At 36.4% G+C, this 21,829-nt stretch overlaps 1 protein-coding gene across 2 annotated transcripts in view; it reads left to right on the forward strand.

Annotated features, from left to right (window-relative positions):
• Window positions 1-21,829, forward strand: part of NUA (nuclear pore anchor) — a 93,049-nt gene that overhangs the window by 60,733 nt on the left and 10,487 nt on the right. For both annotated transcript variants that reach the window (XM_039031771.2, XM_039031772.2), the window contains 11 exons: window positions 256-435; window positions 550-597; window positions 3,253-3,303; window positions 4,021-4,104; window positions 4,182-4,256; window positions 4,359-4,543; window positions 4,626-4,728; window positions 4,871-4,987; window positions 5,461-5,553; window positions 16,954-17,112; window positions 17,757-17,810. In XM_039031771.2, the coding sequence (XP_038887699.1) occupies window positions 256-435; window positions 550-597; window positions 3,253-3,303; window positions 4,021-4,104; window positions 4,182-4,256; window positions 4,359-4,543; window positions 4,626-4,728; window positions 4,871-4,987; window positions 5,461-5,553; window positions 16,954-17,112; window positions 17,757-17,810 (1,149 nt within the window). The remainder of the gene's footprint in view (window positions 1-255; window positions 436-549; window positions 598-3,252; window positions 3,304-4,020; window positions 4,105-4,181; window positions 4,257-4,358; window positions 4,544-4,625; window positions 4,729-4,870; window positions 4,988-5,460; window positions 5,554-16,953; window positions 17,113-17,756; window positions 17,811-21,829) is intronic.

Here is a 21,829-nt window from a genome sequence, read left to right on the forward strand (position 1 = left end):
TGAAGGCCTTCGTTTGGTCTGATTGCACTGTTAAATGTCTCTGATTTGATTTTAAAAAGATATTTTACGAGAGAAAATATCTCTCATGTTTGGTAAGATTTACGTTCTCAAAGCCTTCAATTTGTCTGTTAGTAGAAAATTCCATACTCTCTACCAAAGCTGTCGAGGTTTGTTTATCTTGTGTATAATTCAAAAAGTGGCTTATATCTCATACGATATACTCTTGTGAATGTCTATGATAAATTGTGCTTGAAGAGGGAATGGGCTGAGGCAAAGAAAGAGTTGCAAGAAGAAAGGGACAATGTTCGAACTCTCACTCTTGATCGTGAGAAGACTTTAAAGAATGCAATGAGTCATGTTGAAGAGATGGGGAAGGAACTAGCAAATGCACTACACGCCACTGCTACTGCTGAAGCAAGAGCTGCTGTTGCTGAGGTTCGCCCCCACCCCCCTTTCAATTTACTACCTCTGTGTTCGATGCTTTTCTTGACAGTTTTTCAGTGAGCATTGTTCCTTTTCTTAGATTTACTTACTTTTCTTGTGCTTCAGGCCAAACTGTCTGATCTAGAGAAGAAAATTAATGCTTCAGATAATCAGGTTTACATTTTAATTCTTTCAGCTTCCTTTAGTTATATAAATGTGCTTGTTTTCTTGCGACCACTAGTGTTTGTAGGCTCAAACCATAAATCCCCATCTTATTATTTTCTTGAGAGGGTGTAGTCCTTGACTCCTTTGTCTCTCCATTTTGTAACTACGTAGAATTTTCTGTTGTCATTTTGGTAATAAGCGAGTGTAGTTGTGCTGATCGTAATTATCTATTGACTTGTATCTGACCAAAAAAATGTAGGATCTAATGACAATACTAGAGGGATGAATAAGATTGTCTATGAATTTTAACTTTATGAGACTAGTTAATCCAAAGGTGACAACTAAATTTGAAATTTAGTTCAAGATGTTATTTCTAAGTTTAAGAAATTAACACCAAGTAAACTATTCAAGTTTATAGCTAAATCAAAATTATGCAAAACCATAAATCAATCCTAACATGCAATCTAAAAATTAGAAAAGAAACTAATTGGATAAATAAAGGGGTTGAGGGAAAAGAAGACGCCAAAATTTATAGTGTTTCAGTCCTTTGCCTATTCCACTGCTCAAGAGTCATTGAATATTCTCTCATGGGTGAGAACAAAATATGACACGACCCCTTTTTTTTCACCTAGGTCTACGTTAAAGAGAAACCCAATTCATTTTTAGTGGTTTATGATCTAACAAATTTCTTTTTCTCACAACCCAAAGTGTACCTACACCTTAATACTAAAACCCAATAAAAACTAAAACTCAAAATATCACCTTGGTAATATTTTGAAGAGAACAAGGGATGATGGAAAAATGAAGAATTAGTTGCTGGGTTTTTTTTTTTTTTTGGTTGATTTCTCAAGAAAGTTGCTAGGAGGATGAAAATTGGTTGGTTTTAAAATTTGAGTGTTTTAAAGTCAACACTTGGATCGAGGGTAAAAAGAGATGGATGGCGGTGATTAAATGGAGAGAGAAAAGGAAAGAGATTGAACAAAGAAGGGAAAAAAGAGAAAAGGAAAGAGATTGAACAAAGAAGGGAAAAAATGGGAATGGGGTTTATGGGGGAATCACGTTTTTTCCCTTTTGTTTATAATGAAAGATGAAAAGTCAAATTTGAATTGGGATGCCACATGTAGTAATCTCATCGGATTGTTTGTGATCCCACCCTTCTCTTTTTTCTTTCTCTTTCTCTTTCTCTTTCAACAATCTTCCACTTGTCATTTTTTATTTAGTTCATGCTTGCTAGGTCATTGCCACATCATCGATCGTATTGGATTTTACCTTCAATCTTCTTTTACTCTCATCTTTCTCGTTGAGCTCCGATTTAAATGATTCATATGTGTTTGAATCGTCTTTCCGAGCTCTACAATATAAACACCCCTGAAACATTGAAATCATCCGTGCAACAACTTGGGTTTGTTATCATCAAAATATTTGTTTGATTGAAGCCCTAAAACTAACAAAAGAAGAAGATTTGTTGCATTGATGGTTGAAAAATCCGTGCAACAACTTGGGTTTGTTATCATCAAAATATTTATTTGATTGAAGCCCTAAAACTAACAAAAGAAGAAGAAGATTTGTTGCATTGATGGTTGAAAAAGTGGATATGTATTTTAACTGTATACGTGTATAAAACTTTGATGGCACAACTTAGGTGGGTGCGCCTTTGCAAAGGAGAGTAAGACGTCTTGGTTACAGCTTATAGCAATCATATCTTGTGAAAACCAATTCTTTCAGAACCTTAGAAGAATTTTATTATATGGTTCAAATGACAATCAACCCTCTTTAAATAGACCCAAAGAGAAAGGGCTTGGTCACATCTTAACTACAAGAAAATTTTAACCAAAACTTAACAAACCTTGGTAAAACCAAAAACAGTAAAATAGCAATACAAAATGAAGAATAAAAGCATTCTATACAATCGATAATCTACCCAAAAAGCCCCTAAATCAATATCCTTTCTTATGCGAATAAGAAAAATTTGTTTAAAAGAATGATGATAGATAATGGGTGTGTCAACCTAGTTGAGATAATCGGGTGTGCCTGCTGATCCCTTCTTTTTGAATATATTTAGTCTCATTGTAATTCGAGCAATAGTCTCTTTTCATTTTATCAATGGAAAATATTATTTCTGTTTAAAAAAATGACGATGGATATGGTGTTGGAGTTTTTGGAAGATTCTTTTGAACAATAGTAGTGTAATTTTTGCTGAAGTCTCCGAACTATTGAAGCAATATTGGGCATTATAAAGAGTACTGGGCTAGTAACAATATGTGATACCTCCAATAATAAATAGATATGTTAGGAGGGGCAGATCAGGGAATTCACGTCCCACCCCTTAAACTGACGTTGTTAGTTTTCATATTTAAGCTTCCATATTGTACTTTTGTGTTTAAGTGATACTTTGTGTATTTGCATGTGGTTTGAACATAACAGTGAAGGAGATTTCCACCATCTCGAATTGGTGGCGCCTTGAACTCATATTCTGGTTAATGTGTAATATTACTCAAGGAAGCATCTTAATACAACAATGTGCAATAATGAGTATTAGGCTAATAACAACAGTGAGCTAATAATGGAGATAATGATTATTAGGGCATGGATCTGAGCTTAGGAATCCATTGCTTGGTTCAGTCTAAGCGTAATTTTTCTTGTTTGTTTTCATCTTTCTGGCAGGTGGTTGAGTTGGATGATAGGAGTGGACTTAAGTCTCAGCCTTCAAATCAGGTAGTTTTCTCATATAGTAATTGGTGATTGCAACATATATTTTGATTATTACTAATTTGCTTGGACAACATTAGCCAAAAAGGCTGTACCTATTCTATTAATATGATGAAAATTGATGACATATAAAGTTTTGATAATTTCTAGAATTTCTTATCATTTCGCACCTAATGATTCATTAAAAATGACAAGTTTAAAATAAATATGTAACAAACTTAACTTTCCTTATTTACAATTTGCCAAAATACTCTTAACTTTGACATCCATTCTACAATCCGTAGTCACCACAGTAATTAAAATAAATCTACAGTAATTCTTAAACTAATCTTCTAAAATAAAACAAGTTTTTCTTTTATAAGGAGCTCCAAGCTCTGGGCTTTGGTTTAGAGTTTTTTTACCCACATGAAGCATTTAGATTTTGTATTATATCAATTATATCGATATTTGATAAAATCTTTCACAACTTCCATGAGTCATTCTCATAGCATGTTTATGCGTAAATTCATCAGTCTAGTTATTTTTTATGACTTATTCTACCTTCTGTTTTGTATATTTGCAAGAGTTCTTATTTGCACGTATTTGCACAGATTGATCAGTCTAATTATTTATTTATGATTTATTGTTCCTCTTATTTAGCATATCTGAAAGAGTTTGTTCCTCTTATTTAGCATATTTGAAAGAGTTCTTAGTCTTAACAACTTCTGGTTGAATGTGGCCTAGGTTGCAACAGATTTACGTAGAGCAGAGGCAGAGATTCAGAAATTTAAAGAAGAAGCACAAGCTTGTAAAGATCATATGCTACAGGTGCATAACTTTCATTTTTATATAATTTGTTGTGGAAAAACGTTTTAGTAACCCGAGTTAAATTTTTTATCTTTCAGTACAAGAGCATTGCTCAGGTAAATGAAGAAGCTGTGAAACAGATGGAATGTGCTCATGAAACTTTCAAGATTGAGGTATTTTTGTACTTAGGACTGGAAACATTTGTTCTTTTTGTTTCCTTCTTCTTCATCTTCTTTCTTTCCGTTGTTACCAATACCTGAGTTGCACATCTGTAGGCTGAGAAAATGAAGAAATCATTAGAAGATGAACTTCTTCAGCTTAGACAGAGGGTTGCTGAACTTGAAAATGAATCTATTTTAAAATCTCAAGAAATAGCTTCTGCTGCTAGTTTGAAGGAAGAGGCTATTGCATCTTCTCTGGCAGATATTAGAGCTCTGAATGAAGAGAACGCTGCAAAAACGTGAGTAATTTTTTTTTAGAAAAGAAATTCTCCAATGTTGTCGTGTAGTTAACTCATCCAAAAGAGCAATTATTTTCTATAGGTCTAAGATTCAGGAAATGGAAATTCAGATATCTTATTTAAAGGAAGATTTGGAAAGGGAACAGCAAAAGTGGCGTACTGCTCAAGCTAATTATGAAAGACAGGTTAGATATTATGTCCATTCTTGTATTAATTTGGTAAATGGAAAATAAAGCATCTTGATTTTGCACATGAAGTGGTTACTTAATTCTTCTCGTTTGTCAAGAATGTTAAGGTCTCGATGGACTTCTCCTTCCTTTGTATCAGGTCATTCTCCAGTCAGAGACAATTCAGGAGTTGACAAAAACATCACAAGCTTTGGCTTCTGTACAAGAGGAGGCAGCCGGGCTTCGTAAATTAGCTGATGCTTGCAAAACAGACAATGTAATGTTTTTCTTTGCACTTCTGCTGCTTAAGAAAAGGCTCTTCAAATGTGATTTTTCCTTATCCCTTTAAGGGATTTTGAACAATTGTTTTCTTTTTTAGTTGTAACATTCAACCAGGTGTGAGGATTTTTTAGGATTATGTTTTATCCTTAGTCAAGTGGACTTTTGTTTTTTTCAAATAGTTCTTAGCAGCTTGTCAAGTGTACGGTTGAATACACAGTGCCTCTTCATAAAGAAAATTAGCGAAGAGGAGCTTACCTTTATAAATGCCTATTAGATGAGATAAAATTTGTTTATTAGATCCCTAATTTTCTTTTATTTATTTGTTCTTGTTCTTGTTTGTTTGTTTGTTTTTTTTTTTTTTTTTGGTTTAATTCTATACTATGCTATTGATTTTATTTAGTGTTATTATGCCATGTATGTATTTTTTACTTAATTTTTCTGCATGACTATGCTTGATGTCCTATGTAGGAAGAACTAATGGCCAAGTGGGAAGGTGCGAAAGTAGCACTTGAGGATTTCAAGAATAAGGCTGACAAGGCATATGCTGAACTCAATGAACAGGTAATTCCTCAAATAAGAGCTATGCTAACTTTTTATTGAATTAACGAAAAGAGACTAATAACTTGAGATGTCTTTGAAAATATACATGATGATCATGACTCTACTTACCAATTACCTTAAGCTTGTTGATGCAACAAAGCATCAAAGGAGAGAAATCCCCAAGAAAAATCTTCATGCAAGTTATTACTAATGTTAAGAAGCATCCAAATACCGAAGATGAATATCTACTTATGGAAGTGGAAGGTAACTTACTAACCCAGTTAATAATGAGAGACCAAGCCTTCAAAAACTAATTACAATAGTTATATTGATTAATAAAGGCTGTTTCCTTTTCAAAAAAAAAAAAAAAAAACACTAATTACAATAGTCCATGAGGCAAGAGATCCTTCCAACTGAAGAGACTTTCAGCAAAGGCCAAAACTTGGAACTTAACAGTTTAAGAGTTTTGACTATGGATGAAGCATTCTAGACAAGAAAAATTCGAGTTTGAAGCTGGAAGCACAAAAAAAGATCAAAGCCCATATGAAGCAAACTTTTGAAATCAATTGGATCTCAAGTAAAAATGTAGGGTTTAGGGTTTTACAACTTCCATTGAAACTCGAAACACGAAAAGATGAAAATAGTGACTTGGAACACAAGAGGTCTCAAAGATAGTAATAAAAGGCTGGCTCTCAAGTGCTTCTTAAAGAAAATTAACCCCTCAGTAGTGTTAATTCAAAAATCCAAGAAAGAAAATTTTGATGCAAGCTTTATTAAATCTATATTGTGTTCCAAAGAGATCGGCTGGGATTTTGTTGAATCTTATGGTGCTTCTGGTGGAATGTTGACAATGTGGGATACGAATTTGATTTCAGTATTTGAGACTCTAAAAGGAGGTTATTCCTTATCAATAAAATGTACCACTATCTGTAAAAAGAATTGCTGGATTACTAATGTATATGGGCCAACCGATTACAAAGAAAGAAAATTTGTGTGGGAAGCATTACTCTCTCTTGCAGCTTATTGTGAAGAGGCATGGTGCATTGGTGGAGATTTTAATATCACAAGGTGGGCACATGAGAGGTTCCCTTTGGGCCGAAGCACTAGAGGCATGAGAAAATTCAATGGATTCATAGAACAAGCAAAACTTTTGGAAGTCAGTTTGAGTAATGGGAGTTTCACTTGGTCAAGGGAAGACAGTTCAGTCTCAAGATCCCTTTTAGACCGGTTTTTTATATCAAAAGAATGGGATGAGTTATTTGAAAATTCAAGAGCCAATAGACAAACCCAAATATTCTCAGATCACTACCCAATTTTACTAGAGGCGGGCTCCTTCAGCTGGGGGCCCTCCCTTTCAGGTTTTGCAACAGCTGGTTGCTCAATAAGGAGTGTATCCAAATCATTGAGAAGGCATGGTTTAACAACAAAGTACATGGTTGGACTGGTTTTGTACTCAATCAGAAGTTAAAAGAAGTCAAAACAACAGTAAAAATGTGGCATTATAACTACAAGGAAGACCAAAAAAAGGAGAGGTTGTTAGCAGAAATTGAAAAATGGTATACTCTTGCTGAGATTTCCCCCCTTTCCAACAGTGATTATGCATTATGGTCATCCTTAAAATCAGATCTTATGTCTTTATTGAGGTCGGAAGAAATCAACCTAATTTAGAAAAGCAAGTTAAAGTGGCTCAAGCTGGGAGATGAGAATACAAGCTTCTTTCACAGATTCTTAGTAGCAAAGAAAAGGAGAAACTTCATAAATGAGCTAGTTGATGAGCAAGGAGTGCCAACAAAGTCTAGTTCAGAAATTGAAAGCCTAATAATCAATTATTATAGCAACCTTTTCCTAAAATCCCAGGGAGGAGACACATTCCTCTAAATCTAGATTGGTCATGTGTAAATTTAAATCAGAATTAGTCCTTGCAAGCCAAATTTTCAGCCACAGAAATTTTCTCAGCTATAAAAGCTCTCAGCAGAAACAAAGCCCCAGGCCTCGATGGCTTCACTTGAATTTTTGTTGAAATTTTGGATTCCTCTCAAGTCAAGCTTTGAAGACGCATTTGATGATTTTTGCAAGAATGGCAAGATCAATACTTGTATAAAAGAGAACTTCATATGCTGAATTCAAAAGAAGAAATTAGCAATCAAGGTCAGTGACTTAGGCCAATTAGCTTAACCTCCTTAATCTATAAAGTCATTGCTAAGGTGCTAGCCAAGAGACTGAAAGTGGTAATGCCTAACATCATTGCTCCCTCCCAAAGTGCTTTCATAGAAGGAAGACAAATCTTGGATCCTATTCTTATTGCCAATGAAGCTGTTGAAGATTACCGAGTGAAAAAGAAGAAGGGGTGGATCCTTAAGCTTGATATGGACATTGCACTCCTTGCTAAATGGGGGTGGAGATATTTCAATGAAGAAAATTCTCTTTAGGGCAAAGTAATCAGAAGTATTCATGGTAAAGACTCCTTTGATTGGCACACAACAGGGAAAGGTGGTAGAAGCTTGAAAAGTCCATGGATTAGCATCTCAAAGACTTGGCTTAAGATAGAATCCTTGGCCACTTTCAAACTTGGTAATGGCAGCCGAATTGCTTTTTGGTTAGATCCATGGGAAGGATCTTCCCCCTTCAGTACCAGTATCCAAGCCTATTTAGAATCACCTTGTTACCCAATGGTTCAGTTGTTGACCATTGGGACAACTGCTTAGCCTCTTGGTTCATTTCCTTTCGAAGATTGCTTAAAGATGAAGAAGTGCTGGCCTTCCAAGAGTTGTTGGGGAAAATTGCAAGTAGAAGTCCATCTGATTCTTTTGATAAAAGGGTATGGTCTATTTCAGCCACTGGTTTTTATACAGTTAACTCCCTTAAACTGCATCTCTCCCCTTTCTCCCCTTTGGATAAGTCCCTTTACTCGGCCATTTGGAAGATAAAAAGCCCTAGAAGAGTCAATATTCTCATATGGATAATGCTATACGGACAGCTGAATGTAGCTGATGTTCTTCAAAGGAAGCAGCCTTCAACCTCCCTATCACCCTCAATCTGCCCTTTCTGTCTCCAACATAGTGAAGACTCCCTTCACCTTTTTTTCACCTGCCCTTATTAAGCCTGGTGCTGGAAAAAGCTGCTGTGCTTCAACTTTTCATGGATTATGTGCAATGACTTCAAAGGCAACGTGCTGGAACTTCTTGCTGGTCCTAGCCTCCACAACCCTATCCGACTTCTTTGGTGTAATGCAATAAAAGCTCTCTTGGCAGACTTTTGGTTCAAAAGAAATCAAAGGATTTTTCACAACAAAGCTCTTGGATGTCAAGATCGCCTCGATTCCACCCGCCGTCAAGCTTCCTCTTGGTGCATCCTCTCAAAACCATTCAATGCTTATAGTCTATTGGATCTCAACCTTAACTGGGGGGCTATCATCTTCACTTCCCCCTTTGGACAACAATAATTCGTGCCGGACGCCTTGTTTCTCTTATTCTAGTTCCCTCCCCCCCCCCCCCCCCCCATCCTTTTTGAACTCTTTAATTATCCCCCTCAGTTTTAGGCCACTGTTTTGGCTCTATTTTAAGCCACTATTTTGGGTTTTGTACCTCGATTTGTACTCTCTTTAGTGTTTCTTCTCTCCTCTGTGGTTACATTGGATGTGACGAGGGTGCTAAGGGGGGTGTCAACCTAGTTGAGACACCTGGGTGCACCTCCTAATCCTAAAAGAAGTCCTAGTATTTCCGTTTTGCTTTGCTCATTGTATAACCCTCTTGTACTATGAGCTTTAGCTCTTTTTTATTTTAATATATTGACCTGTTTCCTTTTCAAAAAAAAATTTGCTAATTCCTTTGAATCTCCTGAAAGAATCCCCATTTGAGAAATTCCAAGGCTGACAGCTTACTTACAACCCACGAAGATAACCTGCCTCCATATTTTCTAATGTATCAACAAAAGCCCAGCCAAATTCTTTAGGATTCCAAAATGATTTTATAAGAAAACTAGCCACTTCCTCCGCCTTTGACTCTCGAGCTAAAACAACCATAGGGTGTCTTTGCAGAAACATTTTAAAGAGCTGTTTCAAAATACCTCTAAGTCCACGGGTGATCCAAGTGAAGAAATTTCATTAATGCAAACAAGAGACCAATACAATCAATAACTAGCTTTAGGAGTGTGAAAAGAGGCTTTCCCAAGAACCAAACCACACTCCTCAACCGAAGAAGAAAACTTGGAAGGGATTTGAGAGGGTGCTAGCGGAGAAAATGGCTTCTGGCCTGATTTATCCTTAGCCGAACTTTTAGAGTAAAGCTGCGAAATCTTCTCTAGAAATGTCCTCAGAATTGACTTCTTCAGATACTGAGTTAAAGCCATATCATGTTCATCACTACTTACACTTAATATGGATTCATCATTTGAATCTTCTTCAGGCTGGAAAGCTTCTGGTGAAGGATCTTTTGGCACTTCCTTAATCAACTTAATGTTTGAATCCGGAAAGGATATAAAACATTTGGAGAAGACTTGAGGAGGATGAGAACTTGAGGGAAGTGACCTTGTCTTTTTAGATGCCAACGCTAGAATTTGCACAAGAACACATCTTTCCTCTAAGACATCTGAATTTACCTCAGTATCTTTGAAATGGAGTGGAAATATCTTACGAGAGTAGTTCTTAGGAAGAGCGGGAATGGGCAAACTCTTTTTCTTAGAAGAGATAATTGCAACACCATCTACAGGAGAGTGAGAGAGGGGATAAAAGCCCTTCCCCTTCCTTTGCTATGGGCTTCCAAATCGACACAACCTTCTTTCTGACTTCAATTAGGTTGGCTGCAAAAAGTCGTTCTTCTCTGCCTTTCTCGAGAATAAGGGAGAGCTTTTTTCTTTTTTCTTTTTTCTTTTTTTATTTTTTAATATTAAATTTAATAAAGCGCTGTTGTCTTTTGATATTCCAGGACTTCAATAGTTAAGAAGAGTAGTCTTTTGAAAGTGATTCGAAAGGTTTCCTTGAAAATCTTGGAAGAGTTTGAAAAGAAGCAAGAAAATCAATGTCAGGATTTTGGGGAAGAGGAACTATTCCTTCGTCTTGCATAACTTGTTTAAATAAATCAATGGGATTTGAGAAATCATTTATAAATAGCTCCCATGAATAAACATTGAAGGATCAACTGCCTCAATATCACCGAAGTTTAAGAAAATCTTGCCCCTCTTCACATCTTTAATCTCAATAGTTGAAGGCACGAAACCACACAAATTTTTCTTGACTTGGATTTTTGCTTCTGTACAATTAAGAAGGTTGAGAGTTTCTGATGCAATGTTTTCAAGACCCCCAAAGTTCCCACCAATGGCTTCAAAGGTTTTTTTACACCAATAATCTAATGGAAGATTCTTAATTGTAGCCCATCCTCCAAACCCATTTATTAATAAAGGTTGACTGTGCTGAAATTTGTCCCACCTTTCTAAAAGCAAATGATAAGGACCGATCTCCTGCCACTTGCAAGGAGATTCAACCAACTCCTCTAACTTTCCTTGATAAATTTTGATCAAAGCCTTCTCAGCAAACAGGGGATTAATAATAACTTTGGTTTGAAAGTGCTTTTCCAAAGTCTTAGCAATCTCCTTCCAATCATTAAACACAAACAATCTTGAAGTGACCCATAAGTTGTTAAAATCTACCTTGAACACATTAGAATTTTTTTCGGACCCAAAAGAATCTATGTTCTGTTATTCCTTTGCCAAAACTTTGCCAAAACTGAGGACTTCGGCTGGGAAAAATCCTTCACAACATCTACAAAACTTTTATTCTTAACTCCTAACGTGGAAAGCTCTAAAGGGGGCTTATTTGTTTGCAAGGAATTTGATAAAGAAAGATGATGAATTTGTTGGATTAAAGACCATTTTTTTCAAGAAGCCATTGAGCACATCCAAGAAAGTCGGCCAACCCTGATTTGAAGCTTTCGTAGGAACATAAATGAAGCGTCGTCCTCTTGAAATAGGCCAAACAACATAGTTTAAAATCCAACTAGAGGTAGAGCGAAATTTTGAAAGCCTTGTTGCAACTGAGTCGTCACCATTTCTAAAAAAAAGGTTGCTTGGTCTTTGAAGGAGCTCTGAGGTATAGTCTACAAACGAGCTCATATCTTCCATATCATCCATGAAGGACAAGCCAGAATTTTACCAAAGGCAGAAGAATGAATCATTATTTTGCAACTTTCAACTTCCATTTTAGCAAAACTAAAACACTCGAGAAACGCCTAGTAGCTACCCACTGACCATAGTACTGCTCACGGACCTGAAAGGCTAGACAAAAGATGGAGAAAATGTTGGGAAGATGGTTGGAGGTACAAGATTGTTGAAGTTAACTCCAATAGTATTGAAAATGGGTGCACTTTTGCTCAAGTACCAACATTAGATTCATCAAAGACAACTTCCAATTCTTCGAGGCCACTTCGTTCTTCGCAAAAGTTTAAGCATTCAAATTTCCCTCTTTCGAAATGTAAGATGCAATTTAGTAGGAGTGTTCCTTGTTGTTCTTCTCCAAAAAGGTCCTTAATTCATACCGAATCTGATGATGATTTGGTTGTTAGTGTGAGTAGCGAAGAATTCGATACTAATGATGTGGTTCTAGCTTTTGATGAGAATTTTTTGTTGAATAATTGCAGTGAGGTGAAGTTTTTGCAATTTTGTTTCAAGGGATAGAAGAGTGGATGAATCACATCTCTAAGTCTTTCTCCTTTGTCTTATTTAATACCATCCCATCATTCCTCCACTGATTGTTTTTTTTATATTTGTGAGTGTCCAGACTAGCTTACGCACACCTCGATTAATCATACGGGACAACCCGCCTGACCTTATAACATTGGTATCAAGAAAACTCGTAGGAAATATATTTCTAGGTAAGTGGCCACCATGGATTGAATCCTTGACCTCTTAGTCATTTATTGAGACTATCTCCTTTATACCACAAGGCCTCTTAAACCACCGATTGAACAAAAAACTTAAGCTTATGAGTAAAGTAGATTTAATTATATATCTAACACTCCCATATTGTTCTATCTTGTACCGACCATTTGATTGGTCTAGCTAAGCATTTTGCATTGTTTTGGTTGCGTTTCAGCCATTTCTCGTCCTTTTTGTGTATGTATGTATGGATGTATTTTGGATATGATGAGGGCGCTATGGGGGTGTCAACCTAGTTGAGATGTCCGAGTACGCTTGCTAATCCTTAGGCCTATTGCTCACTTGAGCTTTTGTCTCACTATTCAATTAATATAGACTCGTTTCCTTTTAAAGAAAAAAACACTCCCTCACTTGTGGGCTTCTTGAAGAAGACCCAACAAGTGAAAATCAATATGGGGAGGAAACAACATTGCAAAGGCTTGAATACAGGACCTCCCTGGACCACCTACTCTGATACCATCTTAAACCACCGATTGACCCAAAAGCTTAAGCTGATGGGTAAAGGTAGATTTAATTATATATCTAACAAAGTCAACCCATGATGTTTATCTTTCCTCCATTGATGAGGTTTATGAATTGCAATTTTGTAAAACTCAACACAATTTGGATCAGGTTGTATCTTTGCAATCTCTCATTATGAAATTTATTTTGTGGAATACTTGAGGTCTTGGGAATTGTTAAATTTGTATATTATTGAATAAATTAGAGTAATTCAGAGTACATAATCAACCTTCTATAAGGTGAATAAATAGACATCAATAAACTAATAAAGGAAAATATCAAAATGGAAATAATGATGGAAAATAAAATAATGAGGAATAAACCCTAATTTCTTTTTAACACCCTCACTCAAACTCAAGGTGGTAGATTGATGAACAACTTGAGTTTTTAAAGATGACTTCCGAAATAAATCAGCAAATTTGGGATGGAAACAAAAACCCACGAAGAACGAAAACATAAAATAGGTTGGAAACATAAACCCACGAAGAACGGAAACAAAAACTTCTGGGCTAGAAACATTGGTCTTCATATAGAGATCTGTAACAAAACCTACAACAACTTCTGGGTTGAAAACAAAGATCCTCATAAGAGATCTACAAAAACCTAAAAATGACTGATTTGAGAACAGAACAAAGGCCTTTATGCAAACAGAGATTTGCCATAATCGTAAATAAACCAAATTGAACCAACTTAAACTAAACCAAACTGAACCAAAGAACTAAACTGATCGAACCAGAATTAATCGAACCAATATGACCAAAGTGGTTTTGACCAATAAATTGATCCAGACCTGATCTAGGCTGAATGGACTAGTTAAAATAAACCTGAACGGGACAGAGTGCAAAACTCACGAGATGTGTGAAGAAAGATGATGGACAAAGAGAGATAACGTCGTAGGGATTTGGTGCAACATGGATGGGTAACTTGAGTCGGACCTGGGCGGCGCGACGAACTTGGTCGATGGACGGACGCATCTGAGTGGTCGAGGATTTCACAACGGATGTGGGTGACACTATTGTCGACGGAGTTTTGCGGACAGATTTGAGGTCAAGGTAGCTGTGCGCATGCAGATCTGTGGTCGACGACTTGGAGGCACAAATCGGAGCATGGGGCAACTAGATCTGGCGTTGAACAAGTTGGAGGGCAACGGTGGTATAGGTCTGGAGCGGCGTGAATGGGTCAGAGTGGGATTTGAAGTGCGACGAGTGAAGCTGATAGGATGAAGTAGCGGCTGAAGCTGAAACCCTAATGCTCTGGTATGTGAGATCAGGATTTGGTAGAAGGGTCTACGTGGATCTGGGATGACGACAAGAATAACTATACTCAAACCCTAATGGGTGATGGGTCCGCCTCCATCGACCGATCGATGGAGGTAGAGAACTTATTTGGCTATGTTGGCTAGATTTTAATGAGACAAAATCCTAATAAACCTAATGCTCTGATACCATGTTAAATTTGTATATTATTGAATGAATCAGAGTAATTTAGAGTACATAATCAATCTTCAACGAGGTGAATAAATAGACATCAATAAACTAATAAAGAAAATACATAAATGAAAAATACCAAAATGGAATTAATGATGGAAAATAAAATAATTAGGAATAAACCCCAATTTTCTTTTAACTGGAATAATAAATCTAAGCGTATTGCTTTGAAAATTTTCTTCAGATTCATAATCCAATTTAGGAGACAAGGGAGAATTTTGACCTATTTTTCGTTAAATCTTTGTGGAGTTTTGTATGGTATTTCCGTACTGTTAGTAATATTAAATAGCTAAAACAGAACCGGAAGACTTCGCAGTCCAGCTTATAGTAGAGAGCTAGTCCTCTCCCTCTTCACGACTACGTTTCTATAGACAAAAAACATAAACCTCCCTACCCACTATACGTTATTTTATTTACTGACTACACTTACTCCCATTATTGTCTTAATGGGACCCCCATGCTAACAAACTTTTACCCTGGGTTCCCCTTTTTACCCCAAACATGAGTATTTCAGTAATACTGGAGACCTAACATCACCTTCCGAGGTTAGATGAACTTTGTCCTCAAGGTTGTAGTCAGGGAATTGTTGTTGAAAGTCCTTTAAAACCATCCATGTAGCTTCATGTTCGGGTAGATTCTTCCAACTAACAACTCCACATCTCCATATTGCACATCCTGCTAATAGTCAAATATGTCATCCGGTTCTGCTACCCACTCATACATATATGACAAAATTGGTGGCTCAACTTGTACCATTGAATGAGAGCCCACTGCCTTCTTGAGTTGAGATGCATGAAAAAATGGGTGGATGGTGGCTTCTGAAGGCAATTGCAACATATAGGCAATTGTTCCTATACATTCCTCGATACGATAGGGCCCAAAGAATTTGGGAGTCAGCTTCTCATTCCTCCTCTTTCTATACGGACGAATCTTTAGGTACACCCAATCTCCCACTTCAGTGGTTACCTCTAGGTGTTTGTGATCAGTAAATTTCTTCATTCTATTTTGAGCATTAGCTAAGTGAGCCTTGAGAACATCTATGGCCACATCTCCTTCCGCAACTGTTGATCATGGGTGGCATTCACTGTCTTCTAGGATCGTCCCGTTCCTATAGAACCTATCACTAAAATACCCCTAGAGGGGGATAGGGCTAAGCGGAGTGAAAAGGGTTTTCCATGAGATGGGAAATGAAAGTGGTAGTGCAATTATAAATATGATTTCTAATGATAGATTACAAGGTTGGGCTGGCTCTGTATTTAGCTTCAAACTGAGGAAATTTAGAGAAGCTTTTAAAGACTTCATATGCAGAATATGAAGCATCAAGGATAGGATGAGAAAAAGGTCTTCTTCTGAGTTTGAATATTTATTCTAGATATTTGATCTGCAATTGTAGGAGAACTATTGGAGCACATGTCTGGAAAATTTTCCTAGTTTATTCAGTTTTGTGTTATTACACAATGGTTTGATTTTTGTTCATTAGGATGCAAATACTAGATCATGAATCATTTTTCAGACAAATTGCTGAGAGATGAAGAATGTCTGGCTTTCTGTTTGTATCAGGTAAAAGAGTGGCTTTTCAACCTGATTGTCGAAGTTGAAATTTGGATTCCTCTAGAATTTTTGTTAGCTCCCTTTCCAATCACTTGACTGCGTTTTTATGGATAAGCCTGTTTGTGAGGCCTTATGGAATTCCAAATGCTCTAGTCGAGTTAGTGTTCTTATATGGATTTTTTCTTTTCAAATGGAAAACAGACTTTTTATTGAAATAATGAAAAGAGACCTCGCTCAAACTACAAATGTAGAAACAGAACAGTACTTACCAAGCACACTTGGAGCAAAACAAGAAGCAAAGCTAAAACTTAAGCTCGTAAGAAAAATGCAATCCAGTTTAAGCAAATGTGGCAAGTCTTTTTGCTTTGTGGATAGCTGAATTGCTACTCCTACCTTTGATGGAAGCTGCCCTCTCATTTCTTGTCTCCTTATGTTAGTCCTCTTTGCATGGCCGTTTGTTCTCCATTTCTCAATTCCAGTGGGTGTTTGGTGATTCGTTCTTAGTCATTATTGTTCTATTACGGGTTCTATTTGGTTGTAATTTATTTTTAGTTCTGTTATGGGTTGTATTTGGTTATAATTGTTTTATTTTACTTCTTTTTTTTGTTTTGTTTTGTTTTGTTTTCCCTTTTTTTTTTTTTGTTTTCGTTTATTCAAAAAATGTTCATCATACCAATGAAAAGTCTTGAACAATTCAAAGAAAAATTAAAAATTGGCGTAGAATCTACTTAAATTCCTGCATTTTCTGTCTACGTTGTGGAATATAGACAAACAAATAATAATAATAAAAAAACTTCAATTTTCTTTTGTTCGTGTGTATTTTTTGTATTTATCCTTTCGCTTCTTAGGTGTTTGTTTCCTTTTAAGTTTGTGGAAGTTGCTAGAACATGTGAAATCTCAGTTTGTTTGTTTGTTTTTTCATTCCTTATTTGTTCTAATGATGTTCATTTTCTAGAATAAAATTCTGCATGCTCAACTTGAGGCTTTCCACATTCGTTTGGTGGAGAAGGATCAAAAGTTGGCTGGAGTTTCTTCTGAAAGTAATACAACCGAAATGGTTGGGGATGCTGGTATTCAGAGTGTGGTTAGTTACCTCAGACGCACAAAAGAAATTGTAATGTTCCTTTCCCTTATTTTATTTTAAAAACATCCTATTCATGCTTCGTTGAGACAGCAATACTGCAGTGGTTTACTCCGGTGTTGTGTTTATGATAAAGTGGCCCTCCTCTTCCTATCAAAGATGATTATTTTGTGGTTTTGGACCGTTATTCTAGTAAATCTTTGTAGTTCATTCTCTTGATATAAGTGTCAATTGTGCTGCATTTTTATGGTAATTCCATAGATTTGGACTCTTACGAGGTTTGATCTCTTGTTAGATATCTTACTTCTCTTTTATGTTTTTATTTAGATCTTTTGTAATTATTCTATAGGTTCTATTTTGTTCGGTTAGAGTCCCTTCTTTTAGAGGAATTCCTCTCTCTTTTGTGGGGTTTGTTTTTTTGTGCCCTTGTATTCTTTCATTTTTATCTCAATGAAAGTCGTTGTGGGTATCCCATAGATTGCGTAGAATTTTTCTCAAGTTCTGTCTATCGGTTTGTGTATAACTTTTCATTTTTCTCAATTTCTGTCTATCTATAAACTATTGGTGCTTGTATAGATCTTGCAGCATAATCACTCATGTTCCTGTGTTCTCTTATTTTCTGCTTATAGTTGATTGAAAGCACTAAAATATTCTCATATTATTGGTTATGTAAACAGGCTGAAGTAGAGATCTCCTTGCTAAAGAAGGACAAGTTGAGATTGCAGTCACAAGTAGGTTTCTAAGTTGGCTTATGCACTACAGATTACGAACATCAACTTATTGTTTGTGTACGAGTTCCGAGTCATTTATACTTTATTTGTTGTATGTGCATGCTCTTGCTAAGAAGTGCATTCCTTGATACTAAACTATAAAATATGGCAGGGTTGTGTTGGATTTTCCAATAAAAGCCAATATTGATTTTGACTATCAATATTTAATCCAAATTCTAGATGGTATTAGAGTAGAAGGTTTGTGTTCAAACCCTCCCTATAAAGTCATTTCCTCTTTTATTAATATTGATTTCCACTTGTTGGGTTTTCTACAAAATTTCAAATCCACGAGTGAGGGAGAATTTTTCTTTTTAAAGGAAATAGGGCTTTTCATTGATAAAATTAAAAGAGTCTATGCTCAAAGTACAAAGGAACATAATAAACAAAATAAAGCAAATAAAGCAAATACGACCAAATATGGTGCATAACTGGACTAATCCGGAAAAGTAAAGCAAATACAATCAAATATAACCCATGAAGGAACATTGGCCCTTACAAAATTCCAAAAAACACAAGATCTGAAACTATGAGAGCAAACAATCATAGCAAACAATCATGTGATGAGGGCAAATCTTATGAAACAAGCCAAGGGACGGAATACAACACAATAAAAGACTCATGTTCCCACTCTTTCATTTGTTTTCTGGTAATAAGCCTGCGGGTATCCAATCCCGCCGCTGAGATGTCAAGCGGATTCCTGGGCGTTGCTAAGATTACGCATTGAGTTTCTGGTAGTAGATCCATAATCAAAAAAGTGTTTGTGATTGTTCCAGAAGAAATGAAACAAAAGATATGGTAGAGCTAACTTTGACAAAACCGATAAGAAATCTGGTAGGAATGGTAGTAGAGGAATATTAGGGTATATTAGTAATTAGTTAAGAGTTTGTTAGGAAAGTTGACCATAAATACAGTGAGTAGAGAGGGAGAAGATAAGCAATATTTGGTGAGTGAATTAGGACTTGAGAGTTATCTCAAGATTGGGAGTGTCCAAGTACCTCGAACACTTGGTTATCTTGTATTTCCGTTACTTTCTATATTTCAATATATTCGGGTTCTATCAATGGGTATCAGAGCGGTGAATCTTAGGAAGAGAACTTGCTTGAAGTGGGAGAAACGCAAGCATCAATGGAATCAAGGATGGATTCTCAATTCAAGGAGCTTAACGGAAAGGTTGGTTTTCTGTTGAAGCAGTTGAATTTGGTTTTGTATCACCTGGAGATTTGGATGGGCGATGATCCAAGGTCAGCTTCGTTGGAGGAAACGGTGACCAATAAAGGGAAAGGAATTATGGAATCGGTATCAATTGAGCCAAAAAAGTGTGGTGGAAACTGATTCTGTGCAAAAAGTTGCAAAATCTGTTGTCACAGAGGGAAAAATGCTGTAAGCAGTGAGGGAGAAGAAGAAAAGAAGCCTCCGAATCATCTTGCGAAGAAAACTAGGAAGGAGAACGAGAAATCGAAGAACAAAGGTGAGAAAGGATTAATGGAGAGTGATGGAGTGATGGAGGACCATAGAACAACCAACCAAAAGATCGTCGATGTTTACTTTCCTTCAAAAGAGTTGAAAAGGCATTGTAGGCGGGGGGGTAAGATTTCCCCGGAGAGATCGTCGTACGCGGATGCGAGGGTTGGAGACGACAACTTGGAAGAGGCGGCGACGGAAAGGACGAGCGGAGGTAGCAGAGGGATCGGAATGGGACCATGAACAAACTGTTGACGAAATCTATTGCCGACGATGATCGTAAAGACAAACCAAGAAAAGGTTTGGGGAAGGTGCTGCAAGTTTTGTTAACAAATAGTGGGAGGTATGGCAACCGGAGAATACCGACGGTGAAGAATACATTGGCGGATAGGGACGAAGTCGTGCGGAAGATGCTGCTGGAAATTTCATGAAGATGTGTTCTCGGTGATAGAGGCGAAAGTTATTCGAGGAAATCGCCGGCGATCGAGGGTACGAAGGTGTGAGATGATCAACTGGGAAAGGTGCCGATGCAAGGGTAGAGAAGAAATGACAGTGAAAGAGCGGTGGTGGACGGTTCACACGAAAATGGAAACAGACACCGGCATAAGCAAGTTTGGGCGGAGATGAGGACTAGGGGGAAGTGCAGATTTCGTGAAGATGAAGGGAAGAGATCCCTTACCCATGTGACATGTCAGAAGGTGGGGGTCATGGTCATGGAAAAAATGCAACTTAATTTTGGTTGGAATGGGCTTGATTTTAATTGCAAAGACCTACAAAGCAGCGAAAGTTTTTGAAGTGGAACCTGGCTTGAGAATTATTTTTTGAAGTGGGCTGAAGAAAGTGAATGAAGCCCATTATGCCAGCATGTTTACAAGACCAAGTTTCAAATCTTTGGCAATTTTTTCCCCTGTTTTTGTCTTTCCTGTTTCTTAGCCACACCTTGAGGACAAGGTGTGTTTTAGGGCCGGTAATAATAGGAACGGTAGTAGAGGAATATTAGGGGTATATTAGTAATTAGTTAAGAGTTTATTAGGGAAGTTGGCTATAAATATAGTGAGTAGGGAAGGGAGAAAATAAGCAATATTTGATGAGTGAATTAGGGCTTTGAGAGTTATCTCATGATTAGGAGGGTCCAAGTACCTCAAACACTTGGTTATCTTGTATTTCCGTTATTTTCTATATTTCAAAATATTTAGGTTCTATCAAAATCCAACCCATACAACCAAAAGCGAATGAAGGGACCAACTTGATTAGTGCAATGGGAGGAACGTTGTGCCTTTACAAAAATTTGAAATAGAGGCAGCCAATAACTTGGAGGGTTGGAGTCCTATGAAATTTGAAATTTGTTTTTATGTTTCTCATTGGGCTTTGATTTCAAAGGTGTTTTTTGTAATTATCCTATGAACATGATTTTGTATAGTTGGAGTCCATATAGCTCAATGGTAGAGCATCAATCTTGTATAGTTGGAGCTCTTTCAACAAAAATTCTAAAAATGAAATCCTCAATCCAAATGTTGTTGAGCTTTACAAAATTGCAATCCATGATCCTCTATTTTGTACTTTGAGCATTAGCCTCTTTTTATTATATCAATGAAAAGTTTTGTTTCCGTTTAAAAGAAAAATATGGTTTGACTATTTTGAGCTTGCTCGTGATGTAGCCTTAGTATTCACAAGGATTAATCTTCCAAGAATGAATCATGTGGTTCTTTTATTGAAGTGATAATAATTGTTTCATACAAAAGGGTAAGACTCCTATTTGTAGAGTTTTATTACAAGTGAGGGTAAAAAGGGAATTAACGTAGAATATTGTCCAATTAACCTCATTCTTCTTACATAATTCTACCCCTCCAAAAAGAAAACTCATCCTTGAGTTAAAAAAAAAAAGAAAAAAAAAGAAAAGAAACAATCAAGAAATAAAATAAACTTGTTTAATGGCACATTGCCAAACCAACCTCCTACATTTTGAACAAAATTATTCTGAATTAAAGAAGTAAATCCGAGACAGTCAAAATCATAGTTAGATGATGAATCACAAAAGAATTAACTTTTGGAGAGAACCCTTCAAGAATCATATCTTCATCATTTGCTTCAAGTTCTTTGGCGTTGTAGTAATTGACTTCCAATGCAATTGGTGTCGTTCTTGCTCAATTTTTTTTCCTTTTGCCTCGATGTCTAGAGTTTCAATGTTCGATACCTCTTTTCCATCTTCTTCGTCAGATTTCTCATCTTCACTTGAGACTACTTCAGAATCAGCATCTTTAAATTCTTCTTTTCTTCTACTTTGTTCTCATGATTTTTGGCTTAATCACTCTATTACCTCCATGAGTCTCAACAAGATTTTTCCCAATTTTATCTTCAAGATTTTCTATTTGAAAGGTTTCCAATTGTGATTCCTTTGTTGTTTTCCTTAATATATGGAATCAATCTGTTCTTGAACTCTTGCAAATGAATTGATAATTGACCTATATGTTGAGACATTTTCCCCAATGAATATTGGAGTTCTTTTGCTATTTTCTTTA

This window comes from Benincasa hispida, chromosome 5, assembly GCF_027475165.1.
Source record: "Benincasa hispida cultivar pf3 chromosome 5, pf3_genome.v1.1, whole genome shotgun sequence".
Taxonomy (NCBI): domain Eukaryota; kingdom Viridiplantae; phylum Streptophyta; class Magnoliopsida; order Cucurbitales; family Cucurbitaceae; genus Benincasa; species Benincasa hispida.